Raw genomic sequence first — 25926 nt, 5'->3', positions numbered from 1 at the left:
TGTTCATACCTTCCAGCAGACAATCCAAAATGTTGGGAATTGTGACCGAGAGTGGCCTGAGATTTTGTTTATTGCACCACGTGCAGAAGTTTCTCTATGTGGCGTCATAAATCTTATTAGTCAAGGGGCGCCTGGAGGCTTGAATCATCAAGATCACCCCGGACGAATAGGATTGCCTAGCTAAACTTTCCCGTTCAAGTGCCAGGTGGCTAACTGGAGCCACTGTGGGTCTGGATGTTGAAGGTTCCCTTGGCTGAGAGCCATCCGATCCAGGGGAATCCTCCACGGTGGCGAGAGAGAAAGATCCACAAGGTCGGCAAACCACGGACGCCTTGGCCAATGTGGAGCAATCAAGATTACCTCCGCCCTTTTCTGAATCAGTTTGCGGATGGTTGCCTGTAACAACGGAAGGGGGGAAATGCATACAGCAGGTCCCCTGGCCACTGGCACTGGATGGCGCCCGTTCCCTCCGCTCCCCATGTCGGGAACCTGGAGAAGAACCTGGGAAGTTGAGTGTTCGACAGGGAGGCAGAGATCCAGATGTGGACGACCGAACCTTATCGAGATGTCCCTGCTCCGAGTGGTCCACTGTGACCCTGCTCAGGGAATCTACTTGTCGATTCGCCTCCCCTGAAATGTGTTCCACCCTGATGGACCCCAGGTTGGACTCCGCCCACAGATCTAGGTCCAAAGCCTCCTGCATGAGCGACCAGGACCGGGTCCCTCCCTGCTGGTTGACATGAGCTTTGGCTGCCACGTTGTCCGTCAGGACCAGGACGTGCTGTCCCGTCACTAGGGAGGAAAACTATTGGAGAGCTAAGTGTATGGTCCTGAGTTCGAGCCAATTTATATTGTGGGCTAGGTCCGACCGGGACCACTGTCCCTGGGACAGGTGAGTTTGAATATGGGCACCCCAACTGAACAGACTGGCGTCTGTGGTTAAGGTGAGCATGAGGGGCTCCTTGAAGATGATCCCCTTGTTCATTGCAGGTGAAGTCCACCATAGGAGGGATACCAAGATGTGGTGGGGAACTCTGACCCTTTTGTTGGAGGAACTGAGGTTCTGTTTCTGAAAGGGAAGGAGGAACCATTGAAGGCGTCTTGAGTGAAACCTGGCCCACGGAACAATCCCCATGCAAGAAACCATCTTTCCCAAAAGTTGGGACAGCTGTACCAGGGGCACTACTTTGTCTCTCCGAACCTGATGTACCAGTTTTCATATGCTGACCCAACGTTCTTCTGAAAGATAAACCTTGCAAAGGTCCAAATCTATGATCGCCCCCAGATGTAGGAGGTGCTTTGTGGGGATCGTGTGACTCTTCTTGAAGTTCACTGAGAACCCGTGAGCCTGAAGTGTATGTATCATGACCTCGAGGTCTGACTGGGCCGACTGGAAGGAACTGAACTAGGATGTCGTCTAGGTAGCATTGCACACGCACCAGCCTCAGCCTGAGGTAAGCCGCCAAGACTGCCAAAATTTTTGTGAAAACCCTTGGAACTGAAGATAGACCGAACGGAAGAGCTCTGTATTGGTAATGCCGGTGTGCGTAGTAAAACCGGAGGAACCTGCACTGTTCTGGGAGTTTCGGGATGTGTAGGTACGCCTCTGTTAGATCTATGGATGAGAGGAAATCTCCTTTCCTGATACTGGCGAGAATGGACCTTAGGGTCTGCATCTTGAAACTCCTGTAGGTTAAGAAGTAATTTAGACCCTTTAAGTCCAGTATCGCCCTCCATCCTCCTGAGGCTTTGGGGATCACAAACAGGATGGAGTAAAACCCCTTTCCTTCCTGATCCTCTGGTACTGGTTCTATGGCCTTGATGTCTAACCGATGAGAGATGGCCGTGGCTACCAATTTTGCTTTGTTTGTGTTTCTTGACACCGGACACTGAATGAAGCGGTCTGGGGGAGGAGAGTAGAACTCTAGGGTGAGACCGTACTTGAAGGTTTCCCTTACCCAGGAATCTGTGGTCGTCTCTCAAATGTCGCTGAACAGTGCCAGATGACCCCCGATGGGAGAGTCTTCCTTGGCGTCACTTGGACCGCCTATACAGGCGACCGCCCGATCCCCGGAAGGGGCATTTAGATTAAAATTGGCCCTTGGCTCCCATGTTCTGGCGGTCCTGTGGATGATCATGTCTGGGGGGAAAGGATCATAAGCCTCTTGACCAATCCCAGGACTGCCCTGCCCGAAAGGGCTGCCTCCACTCCCAGGAACTGCTGGGACAGAAGACCTGCCTACGGAACTCCTGTTGGGGCCGTCTATCAGACCGTTTGGAGGGGTGTGCCAGAATCTTACGTTTATCCTTGCCCTCAATAATATGTGGTTCAAGGATTGGCCCGAACAACTGTGTACCGCTATATTTGGACGTGGATAAGCGCCACTTTGATTTCAAATCCGTTCTCCACTGTTTCAGCCATAGTAGCCTACGAGAGGCAACTGTAGCTGCAATGGATCTGGCAGAGTACCTGGTCGAATGAAGAGAAGCGTCTGCCACGTACTCTGAAGTGGCCACTAGTTTCCCTAGTATCTGATGTGTTCGAACCTGATCCGGTGGGACAAGTGTCTGAAGCTCACGAAGCCACATGATCAATGCCCTGGCGAAGAAAGAGGATGAAGTTGCGGTCTTTATCGCCCATGCCAAAGCCTGGTGCACTCGGTGAAGAGAGAGTTCAAACTTCTTTTCCTCCGCTTTCAGGGCCTCAGCCATATCCCCTGGAATAGCAGATGTGGAAAACAAAGAAGTCAGAGGAGTATCAACTGAAGATACCTCCAAGAGGGAAGCAAATGAAGAAGACACATTGAACAGTTTCTTTTCTGTACTATTAGGGGAAGGCAGAGTGGCCAGGGATGACCACTGCTTCTCCACTGTAGAGCGGAAAACCTGTGGACAGGGAATCTGCTTATCTTCCACCACCTGTTCCGCGAACAAAGGATTAGATTCCTGACTGGCAGAGTTAGAAGGTTTCTCCTCCTGTACCAAAGTAGGTTAACGGTGGTAATGGCCTTAGAGACCGGAAAAGAGAAGGGTCAAAGAGCCCTGAAGTTGGTGCCTGTTCGGGCGCTGCCTCATCTTCTGACATGGGCATGTCAGCTATCTCCACATCAACAGACCCCTCTTCCCCTAGCTGGGAAGAAGTCTCGGAAACCCCTGAACCGGGGATAATGATACATGCCGCCTGAGAAGGAGGTATAGAAGGAGGTGGTGGTGGTTGAAAGGGCCGCTGTCCCCTAGAAGACATGAATTGCATAAATGCATTGTGCATGAAGGACTGAAACTCAGCTGACCACCTATCCCCTTATTCCACGTAACTAGCACTAGCCTCAGCTGGAATAAACGTGGCCTCAGGGCCATGATGAGAAGATGATGATGAGGAGCGAGGGGAACCAGCCTGCACAGTTTCCCCCTGAGGAGACCAAGCCCTTGGAACATCGTGAGAAGGTGCAAATGGAAGCTCAGATGTAGGAGTGTCCAATGGAGCGGGGGAAATCACTTCAGCTTCACTCGACCTGAGCCTTTGGGCTTTGGAGAATTCCCTTTCCAGTGCCAAATGTCTCCTTGAAGCCTCTCGCTCGGCTGACTTTGAGGGCTCTTTGGTAGAAAGGTGTTTTGTTTTGGCCTTTTTCTTTCCCCCCGTGTCCAAATCAGTAGATCTGCGCTTTGCCTGTGCGGGAAGAATACCCAAGCCCTGTGGTGCGGGACTGTCTGCCATTGCAGTCTAGATAATCCGAGTAGGAGATATCCAGAAGTGGGGGGACTCCAAACATGCAGATCTAGTTGACAGAGATGGAAAACCGATCCTCCCTCTGCACAACAGCAATGGCAAGGACAGCCAGACAGCTCTCTAGAACTGCCTGTCTAGGCCTGTGACATACAGTCTATCTTAGCAGGAAGGCTGAAATAACCCATCCGGTGGATTCTACACTCATGCTGGAGAAAAAAACAATTTCCAAAGCAGATGGGATCCTTAACTGGGTCCTGGATGAAAGGTCACGTGTACAGTGCATTCAGAAAGAATTCAGACCCCCTTCACTTTTGTCAATTTTGTTATACTACAGCCTGATTCTACAGTTGTTGAAATTCATTTTTTTTCCTCAGTACCCCATAATGACAAAGTGAAAACAGAAATTTTAGAAATGACTGTAAATTTATTAAAAAGAAAAAACTGAAATATCACATTGGCATAAGTATTCAGACCCTTTACAACAACACTTGAAATTTAGTTCAGGAGCCTCCCATTTCTGACATGTTTCTATACCTTGACTGGAGTCGACCTGTGGTAAATTAAATTGATTGGACATTATTTGGAAAAGCACACACCTCTCTATAGAAGTCCTCACAGCTGGCAATACATACTGTAGCAGAGCAAAAGCCATGAGTCAAAGGAACTGTCTGCAGAGCTCAGAGACAGGATTAGAATCAGAATCAGAAGAGAGCTGGAAGGGACCCTGGAGGTCTTCTAGCCCAATCCCCGGCTCAAGGAGTCCTATACCATTTCAGACAAGTGACTGTCCAGTTTCTTCTTTAAAACCTGCAGCGATAAAGCACCCACAATTTCTGAAAGCAAGCTGTTCCACTGGTTAATTGTCCTCACTGTTAGGAGGACAATTGGAATACTGCTGTTAGGAATTTCTCCTTAATTCCAGGTTCCTTCTCTCCTTGTTTCTTGCCCTGCCCCCTGGTGCTTTGGAAAATAAATTGACCTCCTCCTCTTTGTGGCAACCTCTCAAATACTGGAATACTGCTATCATGTCCCTCCTAGTCCTTCTGGGGAAGGCTACAATAAGATTTCTGCTGCACTGAAGAGCATAGTGACCTCCATAATTCTCAAATGGAAGAAGTTTCGCATAACCAGAACTCCTTCAAGAACTGGTTGCCTGGTCAAACTGAGCAATCAGGGGAGAAGGACCTTAGTAAGAGAGATGATCAAGAATCTGATGGTCACTCTGACTTAGCTCCAGAGATCCTATATGGAGAAGGGACAGTGTTCCAGAAGGACACCACCACTGCAGCCATCCACTGATCTGGGCTTTATGGCAAAATGGCTAGATGGAAGCCTCTCCTCGGTGTAACACATGTAAGCCTGCTTGGAGCTTGCAAAAAAGCACCTGAAGGACTCTCACTGTGAGAAACAAGTTTCTCTGGTATAGATGAAACCATGATTAAATTGTTTGGCCTCAATTCTAAAAATTATGTCTGGAGGAAACCAGGTACTGCTCACCACATGCCCAATATGATCCTAACAGTGAAGCATAGTGATGGCAGCATCATGTTATGGGGGTGTTTTTCAGCAGCAGGCACTGGAAGACTGGTCAAGGTTGAGGGAAAGCTGAATGGAGCAAAGTACAGGGATATCCTCAATGAAAACCTGTTCAACAGCGCTCAGGACCTCAAACTGGGCCAAAGGTTCACTTTCCAACATGACAACAATTTATTTATTTATTTATTTATTTATTTATTTATTTATGAGACTTATATACCGCTTTAAGTGCAAGCACTCTCTAAGCGGTGTACACCAGTAAGCAATGTATATATATATATTTACATTGCCCCCAACAATCTGGGTCCTCATTTTACCTACCTCGGAAGGATGGAAGGCTGAGTCAACCTTGAGCCGGTGAGATTTGAACCGCTGACCTGCTGAACACAGTCAGCTAAAGTGGCCTGCAGTACTGCACTCTAACTGCTGCGCCACCTCGGCTCTTCAATCCTAAATGCACAGCCAAGAAAACACAGGAGTGGCTTACGGACAATTCTGTGGATGTCCTAGAGTGGCCCAGCCAGAGCCCTGACTTGAACCCTATCAAACATCTCTGGAGGAACCTGAAAATGGCTGTCCTTCGATGGTCACCATCCAACCTGACTGAGCTTGAAAATGGCAGAAAATCTCCCAATCCAGGTGTGCAAAGCTTGTTGCGTCACACCCAAAAAGATTCGAGGCTGTAATTGCTGCCAAAAGTGCTTCAACTAAGTACCAAGTGAAGGGTTTTAATACTTATGCCAATGTGACATTTCAGTGTTTTTTTTTAATAAATTTACAGACATTTCTAAAATTCTGTTTTCACTTTGTCATTATGGGATATTGAGTGTAGATTAATGAGAAAAAAATGAATTTCAATTATAGAATCAAGCTGCAGCATGACAAAAATGATGGGGGTCTGAATACTTTCTGAATGCACTATATACTAATTGTATTGTACCCATTCTCTCAGACAGATATAGAAACATTTTGGATTGAATCCAGATTAAGTTTACCTACACTTAGTTCCTGCTAAAATTGCAATCGCCATTTTTTCCTATTTTTTTCATTCACTGGAACTTCTATGTTGCCTATTATCATTTAGATAACAATATCCATTGATCTGATTGATTTTGAGCCCTGCTGGCACAATGGTTAGGATGCAGTATCGCAGGCTGACTCTACCTGCTGCCAGGAGTTCAATCTTGACTGGACCAAGATTGATTCAATCTTCCATCCTTTGAGTTTGGAAAAATGAGGATCCAGACTGTTGGGGGCAATATGTTGATGTTGCAAACTGCCCAGAGAGTGCTGTAAACTAAAGTAACAATCCTCAACCTTTCCAGCTCTGCAGACTGGCAGCGACGAGAGGGAGGGGATGGTTTCACACTTACACAAATGCAGTTTTACATGTGTGTTCACCTGCCAGCTGCTTGCGCAACCCTGTTCCCAACAGGCTGCAGCCACAGTAAAGCACCGTGGGGTGGTATGTAAGTCTAAGTGCTATTGCTCTTTACTTTATAGCCATCTCAATGATGCAAAAAGCTGCAGAACTATTTACAAATAAAACGTTGTCTTGTGACATCTTAAAAGACAACAAATATACTACTGCATGAAGCTTAATGGAATTTCATCCACTTTATCAACTGTATAGACATTTTTTGTTGTTAGTTGTTAAATTGCCACACGCTTTTTGTTGCTACATAACTTTCCTCCTACAAGTTGCTATACAATAACATAAAGCTAAGAAATATGTAAACATTGTTCTGTTGTTGTTAATTGCGAAGTCGTGTCCGACCCGTCTAGACAAGCCCAATAATGATATTGTTCAATAAAGTCAGTGTATCGCCTAAATTTAATGGACCATGAAGCAGTATGTGGATCACTCCTCATATTAACCATGAAGAAGTTTGGTTAACTATTTAGAGCAGTAGTTAACCTTCCCAAACGTTTTGCTTCATTACCCAAAATGACTTATCAGAAAATCTTTTTTACCCTGATTTGGTAATGGGTTTGCATGTCATTACCCAAAGCAAAACCTCTTTTATCTATTTTTGGATAATTTACCCAGGAATGGGAAGCATTCTTTTTAGGATATCTGTTTTTTGATCTGTACAGTATATCATTTCAGCTACATTTCCTACAATCAATGTGGAAACATACCTTTTCAAACATGCTATGCTGTGCTATGCTATGCTATGCTATGCTATGCTATGCTATGCTATGCTATGCTATGCTATGCTATGCTTTTTTTGACATACAATTTTCTCCCTCTGGTTAATGTTCATCAAGCACAGCATATCTTCACTAGTTTTGAAAACCTTTCAAAATCTATTTCACCAGCTTGGTTAACATAGTATATAGTATTAATTCATATAACTTCCTGTACCTCCCATTCAGTTTCAAGATTGTTCACTTTTCTTTTAATCTGGCAGTCTCTGGAACTGGGAAGAATAAAAGGAAATGCACACTAATTTGCACTGTGGTTCTATGCAATTTAACATTCCAAATAGGCTTTTACACAGGTTGACAATTTATATATGTGAATTCAAGATGAATACTAGAAAAATTAACTTACAAGTAACTAATTTCTCATGGTCTCTATGATTAACAAACTACAACACCCAGGGACAGATAACAGATCAAATAGCACAAATAAAAGCAACCAAGAGGGACAGATTAACAGGGACACAAGAACGGAACAAAAAGGAATATGAGCTAATCTGTGGTCTAGAAGAATAAAAGGCAAGATACTGCACAAACAAAAAAAGAGAAATTCTCAGAAGTGAGACAGCATCTTTGCGATTTTTTTCAAGGAATCATAGATCAGTGATTCTCAACCTTTTTAATGCCGCGACCCCCAACCAGTCGTAAGTCGATGACTACTCAGCTGGTCATAAGTCAAGGACTACTCAACTGGTGCAGCACCGTTTGCAGAATGGGAATTTTGGTGGGCTCAGCAGAGCAGAGACAGCCTGGACAATTCCTATTGGCTTTTGAAAGCCAATAGAATTAGACTCTATTCAAGAGAATCTATTCTATTCAAAAGCCAATAGAATAAAAGGGAGTAGCACAGCTAAAGAAAAGGGGGAAAAAATGGCGGACTGCGTTGTTTGGCGACCCCCGTGAAATGGTCGTTCGACCCCAAATGGGGTCCCGACCCACAGGTTGAGAACCACTGTCATAGATGAATGTAAAAAATGAAAATGGTCACTAGGTTCATCTTGGACACAGAGGCCAATGTTCTTAGGTTGATAAGAAAGGCAGTTCCACACTTGAGTGAGAGAGCCTGAGAGACAGCTACAATTTACTTGTATTAAGGTGCTATTATAACTAAGCCAGGATCTGTTCTTTTCTACCTCCCACTGCTTTTTTTTTTTTTTTTACTATCAGTGGATACTGCCAAAAGGAAGGCAATGACAACCTTACTGCAAGGAGCCAAAAACTTTGCTCCTAGACACCCTCCACACAACAGCCATCCACCATATGCTTAGCGCCAATGTCAACAACAAGCAACTCATCATTGTGCAACTATTACCATGGCCTAAGCAAGCCACAGAATTGTTTCACAGAATTGCTTTTATTAAGTATTTTTATGCTCAATAACATGTGATACTCTTTACTGTCTTTATAAGCTGGACTCCCTAGGGAACGTTGCATTAATGTACAAAAAATTTTCAGTGTAGCAGCTTTTGAACCAATAAACCGGATATCATATGGCAGTTGACAATTCGGCTAACAGTCTGCATATAGGATGCAGGTCACTAGAATGAAGAAATGCTGGTTGACTATGAATTCTGTGCTAATGACAGTCATGTCCAAATGATGAAGTATGCCTTCACACCAAGAAAAACTCTGCCAGACCAGAAAGCAGACTGGTGAAGAATGGGACTGAACCAAGCTAGATGGGCTTGCTGTTGAAACAACAAGGCCAGTGGTTCAATTCTGGAGGGCCCTGAAGACCTATTTATCAGTATATGCATCACCATTTAGGCAATATAATGCCAGAGTTGCTACATAAAAGCAGTGACTGTGTGCCATGGCCCCCACATCTCTCCATTAATTGTTTTTCCTCACAAGATCAAATAAATTAGGCCAATTCAGTGAAAGTGGTTCTGAAGGTACACAAAGATTGTATAGGTTAATATTTGCACTTTAAATTGCACCTGAAACCTAATGCAGGATTCATTACAAGGCTAATGAGCTCTGATTGATGAATGCTGGGTAATACATGAACGGCTACATTTTAAGTCAAATAAAATCTCCAGGTGGTCTTTTAAAGCAGCCCCATGTATAACACGTGGCAGTAGTCTCATGAAACTATAACAAAGGCATGAATAGCAAGGACCTCATGCCCTAGATAGGGTTACATGAGCATGCGGTTAATAGAACAGACATTCATGGCAGACAGAAAGACCTAAGAGGGAATCACAAAAATTCATCCCTGTAGTCACATAGACACACGCACATACAAACAAACATACAGTTATATAGGACAATAAAAATAAAGCAGGAATGGGTAGAAGGGAATAGGACACTTTCTATCCACGGTGATCATGCCATTCTGAATTTTAAAAGAAAGAAGTCCACCTTGGAAGGGCAGAAATTTTAAAAGTAAGAAATGTGCTCCATATTAGCTAAAAAGATTAAAAACTGGCCAAGTGATAACTAATCAATTAACCTGTACTAGTATAACATTGGCACATGATGAGAATCAATTAACTAGGCGAAGATAACTCAGTCAAGAGTGTCATGTGAATAAAACCAACTAGAGAAGAAGCAGCTACATAAAGTTTCCCTGCCAGATAGAACATTCAGTTCCTACCAACTTGAAAAGTGAAGAGCAGCATACCTTGGCTCCATTTGCTCGTTCCAGCAATTCTAGCCCCATCCAACAGCTAAAGAAACAAGAGCTACAAATTACTATTCAAGCAAGGGTTCCAGCAAGTAACATCAGGCCAGCCTGATCTCAATGCCAGCATGTAAATGCCAACATGCTACTCATCACTTCTTTCTGGTCTTGAGAAACTGATCTCTCTCCTCTCGCTTACTTTTGGAGACTTTTTAAGGATATATAGCTCTATTGATATATAATCTGGGAAAGCAGTTATCTAGTATTAAAACATTAGTAAGTAAATAAATTAACAAATAAATCCATGCAGCATTGTGACCATACAAGAAGTTAGATCTAGTTTTGTTCAATATTTATGGAAACTGAGATTTTTCTCTGAATTTCCTTTCAATCAAATAATGACCTTATTTTAAAGAAGATACATTTGGAAAAATCAAAATAACTTAACAGTTTAGAAAACAAAGGCAATGTGCTTCATGACACTGAACAGGAAACTTATCTCATTGGAAAACAGTTTGTATAGAAATCACCACAGATAGCCTTTAACTTAAAACTATTCAAAGTTAGGATGGAACGACCCATGACCCAAGTTAAGGCCATTGCACGGTCATGTGATCATGAACATTTGGCAGCCTGGCCGCACTAACAACCACCCTAGCGGTTCAATTTCCTCCACCCATCTATCTTCCCCCATCTATGCCCTTTTGGCCCCCTGCCACCTGCACTCCACCGCCTCAGCATTGTGTACTTGCTCTCACTGATGCCAAGGTGTGCCGAGCAGCCCAGAGGTGTAGCACACCAAAGAGCCCCTTTGCAAAACATTCCTTTTGTTGGATGCAAAGAAGCAAGAATAATCACTCAATCAATAAATCAGGTTTACAACTGGTGCACCAGACTTATAACCACATCGAGCCCAACATTTCCATTGCTAAGCAAGACAGTTGTTAAATGAGCTTTGTCCCCTTTTTTGATCTTTTTGCAAGTTAAGTGAATTACTGCAGTTGCTAACTGAATCATGCAATCTTGTTAAGTGAATATGGATTCCCCCATTAACTCTGCTTGTCAAGAGGTCGGCTGCAAAGGTTACAAATGGTGATCACATGACCTGGGGAAGTGCAATTGTCATAAACACATGCCAGTTGTCAAGTGCTCAAATTTTGATCACACAACCAAGGAGATGCTGCAACGGTCATAAGTGCGAAAAACAGCCATAAGTCACTTTTTTCAATGCTGTTATAACTTTGAATGGTCACTAAAGAAATGGTTGTAACTCAAGAACTACCTGTAGTTTCTTTATTGCTGTTTGCCCATAGGCAGGAATTTAGCCAGACCAAAGCACATTCATCTATCAGGTGAACCCTGTGAAGGTTTAGAGAGGATCTCTTCCGGGTCTTTTTTTGCATACCAAGAACTCAAGGCTGATGTATATCTTAGTTCCTTGGGAAACAGTCCTCCCTCTTGCAATTCTGTGCCAGACTCCACCACACCTTTGCCAGACAAACACTGGACTTTTAAAATTAAAACGGTTTAAAACATTAATCATTTAAAAATTAAAACATTAAAAGTTAACAAAAACTGAATAACAAAGGGGGCTGGATAAAAATGTGGTTGTTAATTTATAGCTAGTACAGATCATAAGAATTTATCATTTATGGATTAACTGTAGATAAGAAACGTAGTTTCCATAAATGTAGAGAGACAAAATCAAATGAGTTTAATTTCATCCAGTCTGCTTATAAGCATCAACACAGATGAGCTTGTGGAGGGTGTTAATCAGATTTTATTAGGTTACCATAAGACCTCTTAGCCAGGATTCTAGGTCTTTTGAGACCACATCTGGTGATAGGTTATAAAGATAATGAAACTGTTGCACTACCATTGGTCAAAGTAATCTGAAAATGGTGCTGCAGAATATTAAAACAGTGGTCCTAAGGTACTTCAGTATTGTATTTGGGATTTCACCGCATCCATGGTCATATTCCAAATTTTGTGTGTGTGTGTGTGTGTGTGTGTGTGTGTGTGTGTGTGTGTATCTATGAAATGAAATGAAAGACAAGGCACATCCCCAATCTAGTTCTGCCCATATGTGATATAGATATGTAGGTAACAAAGCTTAATCTCAAATAATCCTTTGGTGGAAGTTGTGGTTTACAGCATTCATTCTTTCTTCAGGACTATGACAGATATATTTACTTCCAGGGATTTATGAATCAACTAAATTCTAGAATGATCTGAAAGACTTTTCTATATTTAGAAATAAAGATCTGTTCAGCATTGGAATGGTAAGGAGAGGGAAACCTTAATACAGTCACTGAATACTCTAATTACTTATCATGTGCAGGGGTAATGCACAAAACGAAAAGTGGCTTATGACATTAACAGCAAATATGGCCAGGAATTCATCAAAACATACATAAAAGGGTTTATTCTGCTTCCTTCACTACTTCCTCAGGTAACTGCAGAGCAGAACTCTTCCACTTAATGTTGGAATTAACATCTGACATAATAATGCTTATGCCTTCTGTGACATATTTTCTAAGCGTTCTGAAGATAAAATTGCCTTGCTCTATTTCAGGAAAACTAAAATATTAACACAGAATCTATTCCAATTCTGAGAGTTGTTTCAGGTGCACTCTGAATGCACAGGCAAGAAGTTTGTATTAAACCATATGCATTCTCATTTTTTTGTATCATACTTGATCATAATCAATTGAATCAAAGCATACATGCATGAGATGCTGCCTCAGTTGATTGGTAGCACATCTTCTTCTAACAAAGGAATATGGGTACTAGTAATAGTTGTTAAATATTTATGGCCCTAGGATAGATTTCTTTCTCCAAGGTCACAGGCTACTAATTTATGAATGTTTGGCATCATACTTCAGAGTCAAAGTTCCTTCATTCTGGGAGACTGCAAATACTATAGTAGTAATTGTCCAGTACCAGAAATTATGTAACAAAAAATGTTTTCTCAAGTATCCCTTTAGTGTATGTGGTTCCAGAAGAAAATTATCTTGATTGCTCGGTTGGATGATCCTTATCAGAACAGAAGGACTGCAATCTCTGCCTGATCTTGCAATGGTGTTCGATGCCATTGACCCAGACGTACAATTTTACATTGTCTCTACTTCTCCTCACAGTTGATAGCATTGACTTACCACAAAATATCATTTTGTCCCCGATGCCATTTTACACGTCTGATATTAGTCACTCAAGATGGTCATGATGTTATCAATATGCTAATGATACAGAGTTATACTGATCTATGAAAACTGAATTATAATGCCTGTATGAATCTTATTTCAGTGTCTTGTTCAAGTACCTTAGATTTAATCCTGGTAAGACAATAGGCTTGTCTTACTATTCCTAAAAAAAATACTTTATTCTTTTGATTTGAATGGAGTCAACACTCCCTCAAAAGCAGCAGGTATACAGCTTGGGAGAGTTCAGTAAATCATCACTATTACTGGTGGCCTAAATTGGTACAATGATAAAGGGGACATAGCTTAATCAAATGCATTAGAGGTAGATCCCACTTAACCACTGCCATGTTTAGCAACTGTTCAAAGTTACAACAGTGCTGAAAAAGCACAGTCCTTGAATTTATGACCATCCCAGTGTCCCTGCAGCCACATGATTATTATTCATGCAATTTCAAATTCAGGCAATTTCAGGCATTTACATCTGTGTTAGCATCCTACGGTCACATGATTACCACTGAGAGCTTCACAATCAGCTTTTGAAAAGCAGAATCAATGAAGAAGCTGACAGTAAAAGTGCAAGTCACAGTCATGTGATGTTTTGGTTAACTACAGCATCATTTATGATGGAGTTGTTGGACCCAACTGTGGTTGTTAAGTGAGAACTACCTGTAATTATCTTACCTTCCAATTACTATAATACATTCCTTGAAAGCAACTTTTACCTGAGGTCCTGAAATTGAAACAAGTACATTATTCAATAGCAAATTGATTGCGTAGTATCAGTTTTTGGTATTACCGTGTTTCCCTGAAAATAACCCCTAGCTTGATTTTCACACATGCACCCGATATAAGCTCTACCCCAAAAATAAGGCCTAGTTTTGGGGCAAGGCACAGGCGTACAAATCAAGCTAGGGCACGGGGGGATTATCTTAGGACCGCTGTAGCCAGGCCTCCCATACCCAGCACCTGTTGTGCTGTTGCCTGAGTTCTTCTGTGGCCGCTTGCAGCCACATGCCATGTGGTGCCTTGCGCTGCTACTGCCAGTTGCAGCAGGAGGCCGCAAGGCTTGTGCCGATTGCACCACTGCTGCCGCTCGCAGCTGTAGGCTGTGAGGTTCGTCACACCAATCGCACCATACCGCCTTTCACAGTAAGACGCCGTGGGGCTCATCGCACAATTGGCGCAATGCGCCAAGCGGCCACCTGCCATGACCAGTGGAACTGGCGCAATTGGTGCGACGAGCCACATGGCATGCCTGTTGTGAGCGGCAGCGGCAGTGTGATTGGTACAACGAGCCCTCAATCGATGGCAGTGGCGTGATCAGCATGAGCCTTGCAGCCTCCTGCCGCAACTGGCAGCAGCAGCGCGATGCACATGGCATGCAGCCGCAAGTGGCCGCAGAAGAACTCGGGCAGCGGCGCGTCAGATGTCGGAGCATTAGATACCTGGCTGCAGCGGTCCTAGGGTAAGCAATTAAGATATCCCCCGAAAATAAGACCTGGTGCCTCTTTTCGAGGCAAACATTGCTATGATCACCAAAGGAAAGTTTCCAGAAGCTTCAGCAGGTTCAAAATGTGGCAGCCCACGTAGTTTTATGCAAGCCTAGATTTGCACGTCATCTCTCCTAGGGGGCCATATTGTCTGCCAATTTGCTTGCAGGTCAAATTCAAGATGCTAGTTGTCACCATTAAGCCCTACATGACTTGGGACAAGGTTGTTTGAAGAACCAGTCATATCTGCCAACACACCAAAGTGGGGAGGCAGAGAATGCTATGGGCTCCACCTCCTAAAGTGGTCTATTTAGTGGGACCAGAAGGGCCTTGTCCATGGTGACTCCTTCTCTGTGGAATATTAGGACCTCAAAAATAAGATTGGCTCCTACTTTGACACTCAAAGGCCCTAAAGACATAGTTTTGCCAAAGGGTCTGGGAACCTCAGAATGATATATAACCCATCAAGTGGCTTGCCTGATAGTTGTCACCAGGGAGAATGTGGGGTTATTGTTTGTGTATTGAGGTTTTATCCTTCTAAACAGCTCAGAGTGAAATGGATGACCATATAAAATTTCATAATTTATATCAACCATTCATTTTAAATTTCCTGGGACTGCCCAGAAAAAATAATTTAAAATAAAAAAAAAACAAAGTAACTTCTTTTAATATTCTGAAAAACATTTTAAGTCCTTAATTTATGACCACAACTGAGCCCAAAATTTATTGCTAAGCAAGGCAGTTGTTAAGTAATTTTGCCCCATTTTATAATACTTTTGCCATTGTTGTTAAGCAAATCATTGCAGTTGTTAAGCGAATCATGCAGTCATTAAGTGAATATAGATGCCTCCATCCATTCTGCTTGGCAGAAGCTGGCTGGAAAGGTTACAAATGATGATTACATGACCCCGGGACAGTGTAACTGTCATGTCGGTTGCAAAATTTTGATCACGTGTCCATGGGGATGCTGCAAATGGTTGTAAGTTTAAAAACCAGTTTTAAATCACTTTTTTCAATGCTGTTGTGACTTCAATCAATCTTTAAATGAATGGCTGTTAAGTTGAGGACTACCTGTACTGAAAAGATCACAAAGCTAATATCAGGTAAGATTCTCTTTAGGACCTGGATAAAAAAGAAACTGAAAGGAGGAGGAAAGGAATCATTCCTTGAAATCAAGAGTACAAAATTCCAAAGTGTACAGTTAAGGTTTTCTAATGGTCCATTACATTATTAATCAACATATTTTTCCTTGGAACAATAAAAAATTTGGAAGAAAGCAGTCCCTATTGCCCATGAGTGAGGAATTTCTGATCCTAATAAAAATATTGCACTCTACAGCCAAACATTCTGTATATTTCAACTAAGAACTATTTCCTTGAAATACAGCATACGGATAACTTCATTTTAGGTGAAGCATAGTAATAATGTCCAGGATTTTCAACAAATTACTTGCCTGAAAGGTTCCTCAGATTGTGGTCTGTAAAGTAGGCATTTTTACTTAGTTAAAACCTAATTCTGTATATACAGGGAATCCTTGATTTACTACTATAATTGAGCATACAATTACAGTTGTAAATCATGCCAGTCATTAAACAGGTCACCATGTGACCACATCCGATTTTATGACCTTTTTTGCATCAGTCATTAAGCAAATGCTCTAGTCATTAAGCAAATCCATTGGGCTTTTTTGTCGGAAACCAAGTAAATGCCAATTTCCAGCAAAAAATATCATATAACTCACAGTAACCGCAGGATGCTATAAATGGCCATAAATACAAGCCAGCTGGCAAGCATTCAAAATGTGATCATGTGACTGGGTGGGCATTGGCCATTATAACTTTGAATCCCAGTCATGAATAGTACAGGGGAAGTCCATCATAACTTAAATGGTCACTAAGCGATCATTTTAAGTTGAGGACTACCTATACATTTTTTTTGAGGATAATAGTGTACCTAAGGAGACTCGATATCCCTGTTAATTTCTAAGTTGTGACAACAAGCACAAAATGATTTTTTTTTTAAAAGGACAGAAAGTTTAATGTAAGACATTACTGGATAGTCAGTGCTTATTTTTAAGACAACTCAAAATTATCTTCAACTTTTGCAATGCGAGATATTACAAGCCCTATTCATACCTCTGTAAACTGAAAAGAAACCAATGTTATAACTGAAAATGGGGGGGAAACAGCTTAATACATTTATATTTTTAAATCTCTGGATTTTGAGATCTCATCTGAATATTGTTAAATACTGGAATTACCAATCCCAATCTTCTTAAGTAAGAGTACCAGTTAAACCCACTTTGTTAATTAGGGATTTGTTAACAAGCCAAATGTTTGCTCAAGATAAAACATCACAAGTTGAACAACTGCAATTTGAAAGTTCTCAATTTACAAAAATTGCATTGTACTCTCATACCCCACTGGTAACCTCACCTGTAGAATTTTACAAAAATGGTGGCAGATCGAAGCTCCACATTTTAACCACTACTTAGTAGCCTTTATTTCAAAACAAATCCTGCTACTATGTTTAGTCACTGAAAATCCAATTGCTACACCAACATAAAGCTTGGTATGTGTTGGTTATATGGCTATACCAAATGTTCAAAGTTTAATAAGAAAATTTAAAAACAATGTGAAAAGGAGTAAGAAGCTTATTTAAGATAAAGCAACTGACTATAATCTATTTATGTTAGTATAAATTTCTTATAATATAAATGGCATGTACAAATCACCACTCTCTGCTTCACAATTTCACATTTTTATATTGAAAATACCGCTTTCAAAAGTAGAACAAGGCTTAACATAATTATTTTAACTTTAATTATCTACAGAACAAGTTTAACTCCATGTTCTATACTTGAAGACATTACTTTCCATCACATAAAAAATCATTTGATAATGGCATGTATATATGTATATATGCATGCATGCATATATAGAGAACTTTTCAATTAAATCAATTTATTTTAATTTACAATATATTCCCTGATTTATTTCTGCATTATATTTTTCTGAATAAATGAAAATCATATTTTTCTAAATCAAACTATTAATGGAATTAAAATCTATTAAATCTGAATATAATAATGTGTAAACTGATAAACAGGACTTTTTCAAAGTGCAAGTAAACACGACAGATGAAATCTTGGCAAACATCTTAAGTGAATGGAATTTCAAGTCCCTAAGTAAGGAAATCTCAAAATTACCTACGCATTCATCCTAAAATTAAACAAGATTAGGATTCTTTACTATGAAAGATGCTAGTAGATGTTATTTAATTAGGAGTCATCAACAACTGAAACTAGAAAAAAACCAATTCGCATAAATGCTATGTTTACATGTGTATTAATTTTTTCTCCCAAATAATTCATATGCAAATGAAAGTATTGTCTTAAGTTCACTAGAAATACAGTGGTATAGGCAAATGAGATTTTTCTATTTAATTTTCCTTTGGAAAATTGTCTTAAATTCAGAAGAATTTCTTTTGGGTAATATTGGGATAACAAACATGGATTGTAAATTTAAACACATTTGAAATTTCTATTGAAATTTTAAGATTTATCTTCAAAATCAATGTTTTCAGTAAGTATTTAGGTTTACTTTGAATAGAACTGCATATCATAAATTAGCAACTATGTCTTTAGCTATCAATAATATTTAAAAAAGGTATGTGTTAATAAAACGGTGGTTAAATTATCCAAAATCATCTTTAAAAAAAAATTGCAGCACAGGAACATATTACCAATATCCCAAAATTCCGCAGGTAAAATATATTTGATCTTGTGATTTTTTTGTTGCAGGCAAATATAAGGTTTTCAAATTTGGAATGAGTGGAAACACAAATGAACTACCATTAAGAGATATGTCATTCTGTGGAAAGTTATATACAATAATATAATAAATAATAATCAAAGATAATCATATAATAGTTTGTTTCATACTATGCCTTACAATGGTACATCCAAGATACACTCAAATAATAAAAGACTTGCAGAGTTCTGTAATCTGTAAGACAACAGGATTTAATGGAGAAGTTGTTCAAAACAACTACACAGGAGAGTCCAAAAATCACTAGGGCATTTTTTTTCTCAAAACTATCTGGTCACAGTAACTGTGATAAATCTGAATAGTAAAAAAAACATTTAAAGTTTCAACCTGAGATTTCACTTATTTGTCACTGAATGACTTAATTTGTCTTTTTTTTTTTTACATTACAGCATTATCTCTTACTTTAATTCAAATTAAAACAAAACAGAATATCTGGCTTTCCCAATAAATGACATCCCTGCAAATATAAGGAAAATTACAAAAGTCAAATAACACATTCAGTTATAGTAGTAAGATGACACCATGAATAAACACATCACTAATCAACTTTAATAAGCAAGGTGTACTTATTGTACTTACTGAATTTGCAAAATGCCCTTTCTATTTTAAGAGTAACGATCTATAAATATTTTCTCACTAACAGAACACCTTCAAAAGCAGCCTTTTTCTAAGCCATCCACTCTCATCTTTTTATTTATTTTTATTAAAACCCACAATCTTTTAGCCACAAGATAAACCTTCCTGAAGATACTTGTTTAAAAACTTGAAAGTACATGTGCATTTTCTGTTGAAAACACCAGGCCTCTCATACACCACTCGAAAAGTACAGCAGACTGGTACGTGCATCATGTGCAGTCTGGAAGACAACTCTTGCTCAAGTCTAGGTAATGAAAAAAAGTATTTATCCATAACTGCAGCCATGACGGGAAACTAGGATTTTAACCCAACAGGAGTTGTGATCCCAGAGCTGGACAAAACAGAGAGCAACTAAGCGCCATGTCTAGGCCAGCTTGAGCGAAGAAGCGGGGCTCATGTGCTGCCGCTGCTGCTGCAGACACCCTTCAAGCCTCCTTGTGCGGGTGCTGCCGCCACTACAACGAGGCTCCACGAGTGGTGTCCTCCGGCCTTGGAGACCCCGGAGAGATTGGAGACGCCTCAGGCTCGCCTCTCACGCCCCCCGACGAACACGCCGGGCAGGCGAGAGTGGCGACCGGCGGGCAAAGAGAAGGTCTTCGCCGGAACGCGTGTCCCCGGCAGTCCCTCCCTCCGCCTCACACTTACACGCGGGGCAGCTGCAACGGTGGCGCCCCCCGGCGCTGGAACACTCCGTCCACGAAGACGCCGTTCTTGCCCAGGCAACGCAGGTAGAAATCACCACTGCCAGACGAAGCGCCGGCGGCAACAGGCGGCGACTGAGTCCCGGTCCCGTCGCCGGTGATGGTTGAGGCGGGGCCGCTACTGCTGTTGGCAGGCGCCTGGGCCTGAGCGGGCGGGGCAGTGAAAATCTCCAGGTGCCGCCGGGAGATAAAACTGGAGTGGCCCATGCTTACGTCCACCGAGCCCTGCGAGGAGTTGCGGCCGATGGTTACTGAGCGCTTTTTCATGAGGTATTCGAACTCGCGGCCCTCTAACCGGGCCACGGCCGCCGATGCCGTCCCCGCCGCCATCTTGGCCGAGACAGCGCGCGGGACCGAATGCCCCCCCGTTTCCCCCCCCGCGCGCGTGCGCGCCCTCCCACCCCCGATTCCCCACACAGCCCGCCGGGCCGGCCCCAGACACCGACAGACACAGCAGCAGAGAGCTACAGTACAACCCACACTCACGCTATCCCCTTCCACTAGACAGGCTGCCGGCTTAGCCAATGGGTGTGCTGCACGCTCTTTGGAGCTTTTCGGTATCCACCATTCACAAGCGTCACCGGGATCAAAGCAAGACAACAAGGTTGATTGTGCTGCACTGGAGACAGGCAGGCAACCAGATGGAATGAAACTATGGATTGGATTTATAATAATTTGGAGTGGGACGGTAGTAGAATAGGTTACTACTGTAATAGCAAGAATTTATTGCGGCAAGAACTAGTTTTAAAAACCGCTATTTAAAAAAATAAATGAATTGTAAGGAATTTAAAAACTTCTTAATTCCTCTATAGATACACACATGCATTCTCTCATGACAAGAGAAAGTAAATTCTCAGTTGCTAAGCAAAAAGAATCAACGCTCCTTATTTGCTTTTTCAGATATAATCCTGAATTTGTTCTACATTAGGGTGGTACAATATGGTAGTAGCAATTATTTTCATACTGTATACTGTATAAAGTGAAAGCTGCTTATGCAAGTATTCCCTTTTAACATTTAGCATTCATGTAAAAGGGGATGCTATTTACAGCAAAAGAAACATTTCTGAGTCTTTCTCAACTTACACAGATTGCTTTAAATACACTGGCTGCTATTGTCAGTTAATGAGGTACTTAAACTGATCCATACGTTTTCTGCATTTTTAAGCTAAAAATATTAACTGCATTGGCATATATAATATTTTGTCATGTTCACACCTTTTGAATGTGCAATTTTCTCTTACATATTTTGTGCAGCATTTTAACCATCAGCCCTTAACACACACTTTTAAATTTTTAATTCCTGCTGAACAGTAGACACCTTTTATGCGCCTTATACCTATTTGAACATATATTTATATTTAGGTCTCTTTGCCCAATATATATTGTTCTATTTCTAAGAATAGGTTGATAGTCCTAACAGAATGCCTTGTTTCACCAAATGACAGATGTTATTTGGCAGATTAAAGCAAATAATACTTTATGCTCTTAAAACAACTTTCCCTTGATAGAGAGTGCTTGTCCTCAGAGTTAGCAGATATAACCAAGATTATTTGTGCTTCAGTCAGCTAAGATTTTTATTACAGCTCTCACAGTCCCAGATTCCCTTGGCATTTACAGGATGATTTCAAAAGGATAACTGCATAAGATCTTGGAAATCCTCTTCTTAGACACCATGATATACCGATAAATGGAAGAATGACGTATGTTCCACTTTTTCAGTCAGGTTTGACAAACAATATTTTTTTGAAGATCAGAGGTTAGTACAATACGCCAAATCTGTTATTTACTTCAAAACATTTGTATTTATTTACCTTTACCATGTTTAAAGGGGCACACACTCAATATGGTTTACAGAAAAGTTAAACAAAAAATTATTCTAAAAAGAAAGTCAAATTAAATTAGGTCAGGGACAACAATATTACATGTTTTTAAAATTATAGACATTTAGTCCAAGATGAATATGTCTTAAAAGCCTTCAGCTTTGTTTGTGTAATGTACTGTACTTCATCAACCTTTTTCTCTATGAGCCACCAAGAATCATTTTGTCTGCAGTGGCACAGACGTAAGTATAATAAATCAATAAAATAAATAAGACTACCACATAGGCTGAATTCACAAAATATGCTAGAGTACACTAAAATATAAGCAATTAGCTTACAAGGCTCCATGTATTGTGTAAACCCAAATAACTAAAAATAGTATTGAAAATATTATACTTGATTTCAAGACAGTATTTTAAAGCAAAAGCAGGAACCAAAGTAGGGCAGATCTTATCCTTGGTTTATCTTGGATGGAGGATGGATCCACAGAAAGACCTTTGATGGTAAAGACAGGTTGATTTGTGGGATGGAGAAAGGGGAGAGGTGGGGAGAAAATAGTCTCGTCCTTTGACTTGGTCAATTACATTTCATTTATGTTTATAGTGCACTATTCTATGAGTCTAAGAAAGGAAACATGGAAAGAATTTTCCCTCATTTATCCTCACAGAAGATATCAGAGCACTTCTTCTGAAAAATCATGTTGTTTTTCAGTTGCTAAGTCATGTCCAGCTCCTTACAACCACATGCACCATAGCATGCCAGGCCCCTCTGTCCTCTACTGTCTCTCAAATTTGCCCAAATTCACATTCACTGCATCGATGACACTATCTAACCATCTCTTCCTCTACAGTTCCCTTATTCGTGTGCCTTCGATTTTTCTTAATATCAGGATCTTTTCCAGTCAATCCTCTCTTCTCTTTAGGGGGCCAAAATATTTGAACTTCAGCTTCAGTATCTGTGCTTACAAAGGACTGTCAGGGTTGATTTCCTTTAAGACTGAGCCTTTTTTAAAAATGGGAAAAAGCTTTTTTGAACTATGCCATTTAGTATAATGTGTTTGTTAGAAAAGATGCCATGAGACTTTAACTTTAACTGGACTAGAAGACCTCCAAGGTCCCTTCCAACTCTGTTAATCTATTATTCTGACACCATTGCAATGATGAAGAGAAAGCCATGGAGGTAAATTTCATTCATCAAGATGAACACTTCTGATTTTTGTCTCCATAGACTAACAAGGCTCTCCTTCTACAATATTTTCTCATAACTCATGATCTAAGATGAGCTGAAAAATACCAACTACTGTAGCCCAGTCACAAGAGCTTTGTGGTTAAGTGGGAGAAGATGTTTCAGATTGAGGACAGAACTAATTGGAGGCTATATATTTGTTCAGGGTCGATGAGATCTATTCGTTATACACCATCCCAGTTAATAAACTATTTTCTGAATGGTATCAGTTTAATAGTACTGTTTTATACTGAACTTTAAAATTATGCTCCATTACAAGGAGAGGGAAAGGGAGGAAGGAGAGAGAGAGAGAGAGATTTTCAAGATGGATTTCAGTGGTGGTGGTATTTTCCTAAATTTAACCTATGAGCATTGGGACATAGTGAGAATGAAGCCTAGTAACACAGAATGCTGATATGCGGGGTACTGCAATTTTTATTAAAGTTTCATGTTTGATTTTTTTATTGTTTTTTGAGCTATCTAAGATTATGGTGTATCAGATGAGCAGTCATATAAGTCTTTTAAATAAATAAATAGATAAATATTAAGTTACCTGTTTCCTTTATTAATATGCAGGGATTTATGCATTCTAAGACACCAGTGTTTGCTATGCAGTACTGATTTCCTGCCAAGCTTCTATTAACCTGGAAGCAAATGAGCAAATATTAACAGTTTTGATAGTAGCACTTGTGTGTAAATATGTTTTAAAAAAATCACAATAGAGTATCAATGAACTCAGGTGTGCTGGTTCACTGAAAATATCTGAAGTCACACGTCTATGGAGATTCTCAGTTATCCAGGTCATGATTGTCCCAAAAGTACTTTTCAAAAGGCAAATGGACTTTCTTTATTTTTTCCTTGAAGACATTTCAATTCTCTTCAGTCCAAGAGTGAATAGAAGTGAACTTCTTTAGAACTGAAGAAGCTTCTTGGATGAGAAGCAAAATATCCTCAAGGAAAAAACAAAGAAAGTCCAGTTACCCTTTGAAAAGCACCTTTGGGTCTGAAGTCACATATTTTCTCTGAATTGAAGAAGAGCATGTTAAGTTACATAATTCAATCAGGAGAAACAATATAAAGTTTCTGAATAAAACAAATACTCAAAACAAACTCTACAAGCTACACAAAGGGTGGGGTGGGTTTTGGAAGGGGCAGGCATATAATGACCATATACCTGCTGATGAAATGTTGCATGTCATCAAATCTTCACCTGTTTCAGGATTTAAATGGTTGTTGCCAAGGTATTGCATGTCACCGGGACTGCTACAATGAGTTGCTTATCCCCAGGAAAATAATTTTTTCCCATCATGTTTGAGAAACATGTTTGAGAGAAATATTGTCATAAGCACCTGTCAAATATGCTTTGCAAAATGCCAGTGTTTTAAAATAGGGGAATCAATCTCAGTTTATTGAAGCATCACATAGCATAATTGTTCCATAAGACCTACATTTTGAATAAAATAAAATTCTTCTTTTAAAAATACAGAATTTTACTTCATCTGGAATGTCCTTTTCTGAACAACATATTTAAACCCTTTGTAATAAAACTTACGGTAGTTTATAGTGTTTCTTTCATAATGTTTTGGACTACATACTTAATTCTACACCTACCAATGCTAGTAAATTCCAATCCAGTCATTTGAAGAAATCCTTGCCTGTTATTTAATCCAACACAAATGTCTGCAGTTGGTTTACAAACCATGCTACCCATAATGCTCTAGACAGCTTATGGAGGTCATAACGTGCAGAGCAGCAATAGCCAATTAACAAAATCACATTGTTTTGGTGCGATGAATAATAATCAGTATCATATATACACTATCAGGATACTACCACCATTGTTTCATAATCAATCGGCATTTTAATAGAGACCTGTCCCGGAAGGAATTAACAAGCCTCCATGCTGCAACAAGACATGTGCTTTTCAGATGACATCATCCTCTTCAGTATCTAGGCATTGACCTAGTCAGAGTGTTTGTAAATACTGAAAAGGAGCAGTGGGGGTGGGTAATGGCATCAATCACATGCAGAGAAAACAATAGTTAAATCAACGCACTGAAGTTTGCAATTTTTGCGGACATTTATTTGAATTAGTAAATGTTTCAAAGACAGCAGGAAATATATAAAAGAAAATATAAAATAATATAAAAGTTGAAATACTATTGCATAAACTGACATTGATGATCTGTGGTTACTGGGACACTGGGTGCCGTACTAAAAAGCCTTAGATGGTATGGTATTTCAAAATCTGCACATTAACAAAATGTCCATCTGTCAAACAGCCACCTGCTTGGATCTGCATATATACTATGCCGGTATATTATGATATGTTAAGCTCTTGGGAAGAACTCAGTGTGAATTTAGGCCAACATCAGGTAAAAAATTGGCAACTGTGATTTTACATTTTTGTGTATATATTAATAATAATAGTGACAAAGGTGAAGTTAGGAAATATAATCTATTTGTGTCTCATTGTAATGACATATTTATTGATATTTTGACAGAAATATCAAGTATAATCAGATTTTAATGCTTAAGAATATTTATGTTTAGAAAGTTGGTTTATTAAATCAAAACACTTAACAGCATATTGCACATATGTACACTAGCTAAAGCAACAGCATTAACATTCTAATATAAATAAAAAAAACCCTACTGGCAAAAAAAAATCAGTGCTCAAATTAATTTTTATTTTCCACTCATATGATTAGAAATGCCTACCAGTATGAAAAGAATATGCATAAGATATATTGTATTTCTTAGCGCTGTATCTTGCTATGTATAGGAACTGAAGTACAGGGTACAGTTTAGTACACAGCTTGCAGGGAAGAAAACTAAAAGCAAAATACAGATAACTTTGGTTGCACTTCTCTATTTGAGACTAGCGTGAAATCCCTGAAAAGAATTGGACCTTGCTTGATTTGTCTT

The 25926-nt window shown here is 40.2% G+C and overlaps 1 protein-coding gene across 4 annotated transcripts in view; it reads right to left on the bottom strand.

The window, feature by feature from the left end:
• FOXK2 (forkhead box K2) overlaps positions 1–20590 on the bottom strand; it is a 54279-nt gene extending 33689 nt beyond the window's left edge. The window contains exons 1-3 of one of the 4 annotated variants that reach the window (XM_039359508.1): positions 20441–20590; positions 19899–20179; positions 18741–18794 (exon numbers count right to left, since the gene is read on the bottom strand). In XM_039359508.1, the coding sequence (XP_039215442.1) occupies positions 18741–18794; positions 19899–20161 (317 nt within the window). In that variant the 5' untranslated portion in view covers positions 20162–20179; positions 20441–20590. Of the gene's footprint in view, positions 1–7631; positions 7687–10094; positions 10121–18740; positions 18795–19898; positions 20323–20440 lie in introns of those variants that run through there. The other 3 variants (XM_039359506.1, XM_039359509.1, XM_039359507.1) reach the window with 3 other exon arrangements.
• Between the last annotated feature and the right edge of the window lie 5336 nt (positions 20591–25926).

The sequence above is a fragment of the Crotalus tigris genome, unplaced genomic scaffold (assembly GCF_016545835.1).
Source record: "Crotalus tigris isolate CLP2741 ecotype Arizona unplaced genomic scaffold, ASM1654583v1 scf7180000019078.1875890, whole genome shotgun sequence".
NCBI classification, from domain to species: Eukaryota; Metazoa; Chordata; class Lepidosauria; order Squamata; family Viperidae; genus Crotalus; species Crotalus tigris.
This window is presented reverse-complemented; position numbering and strand designations above follow the sequence as displayed.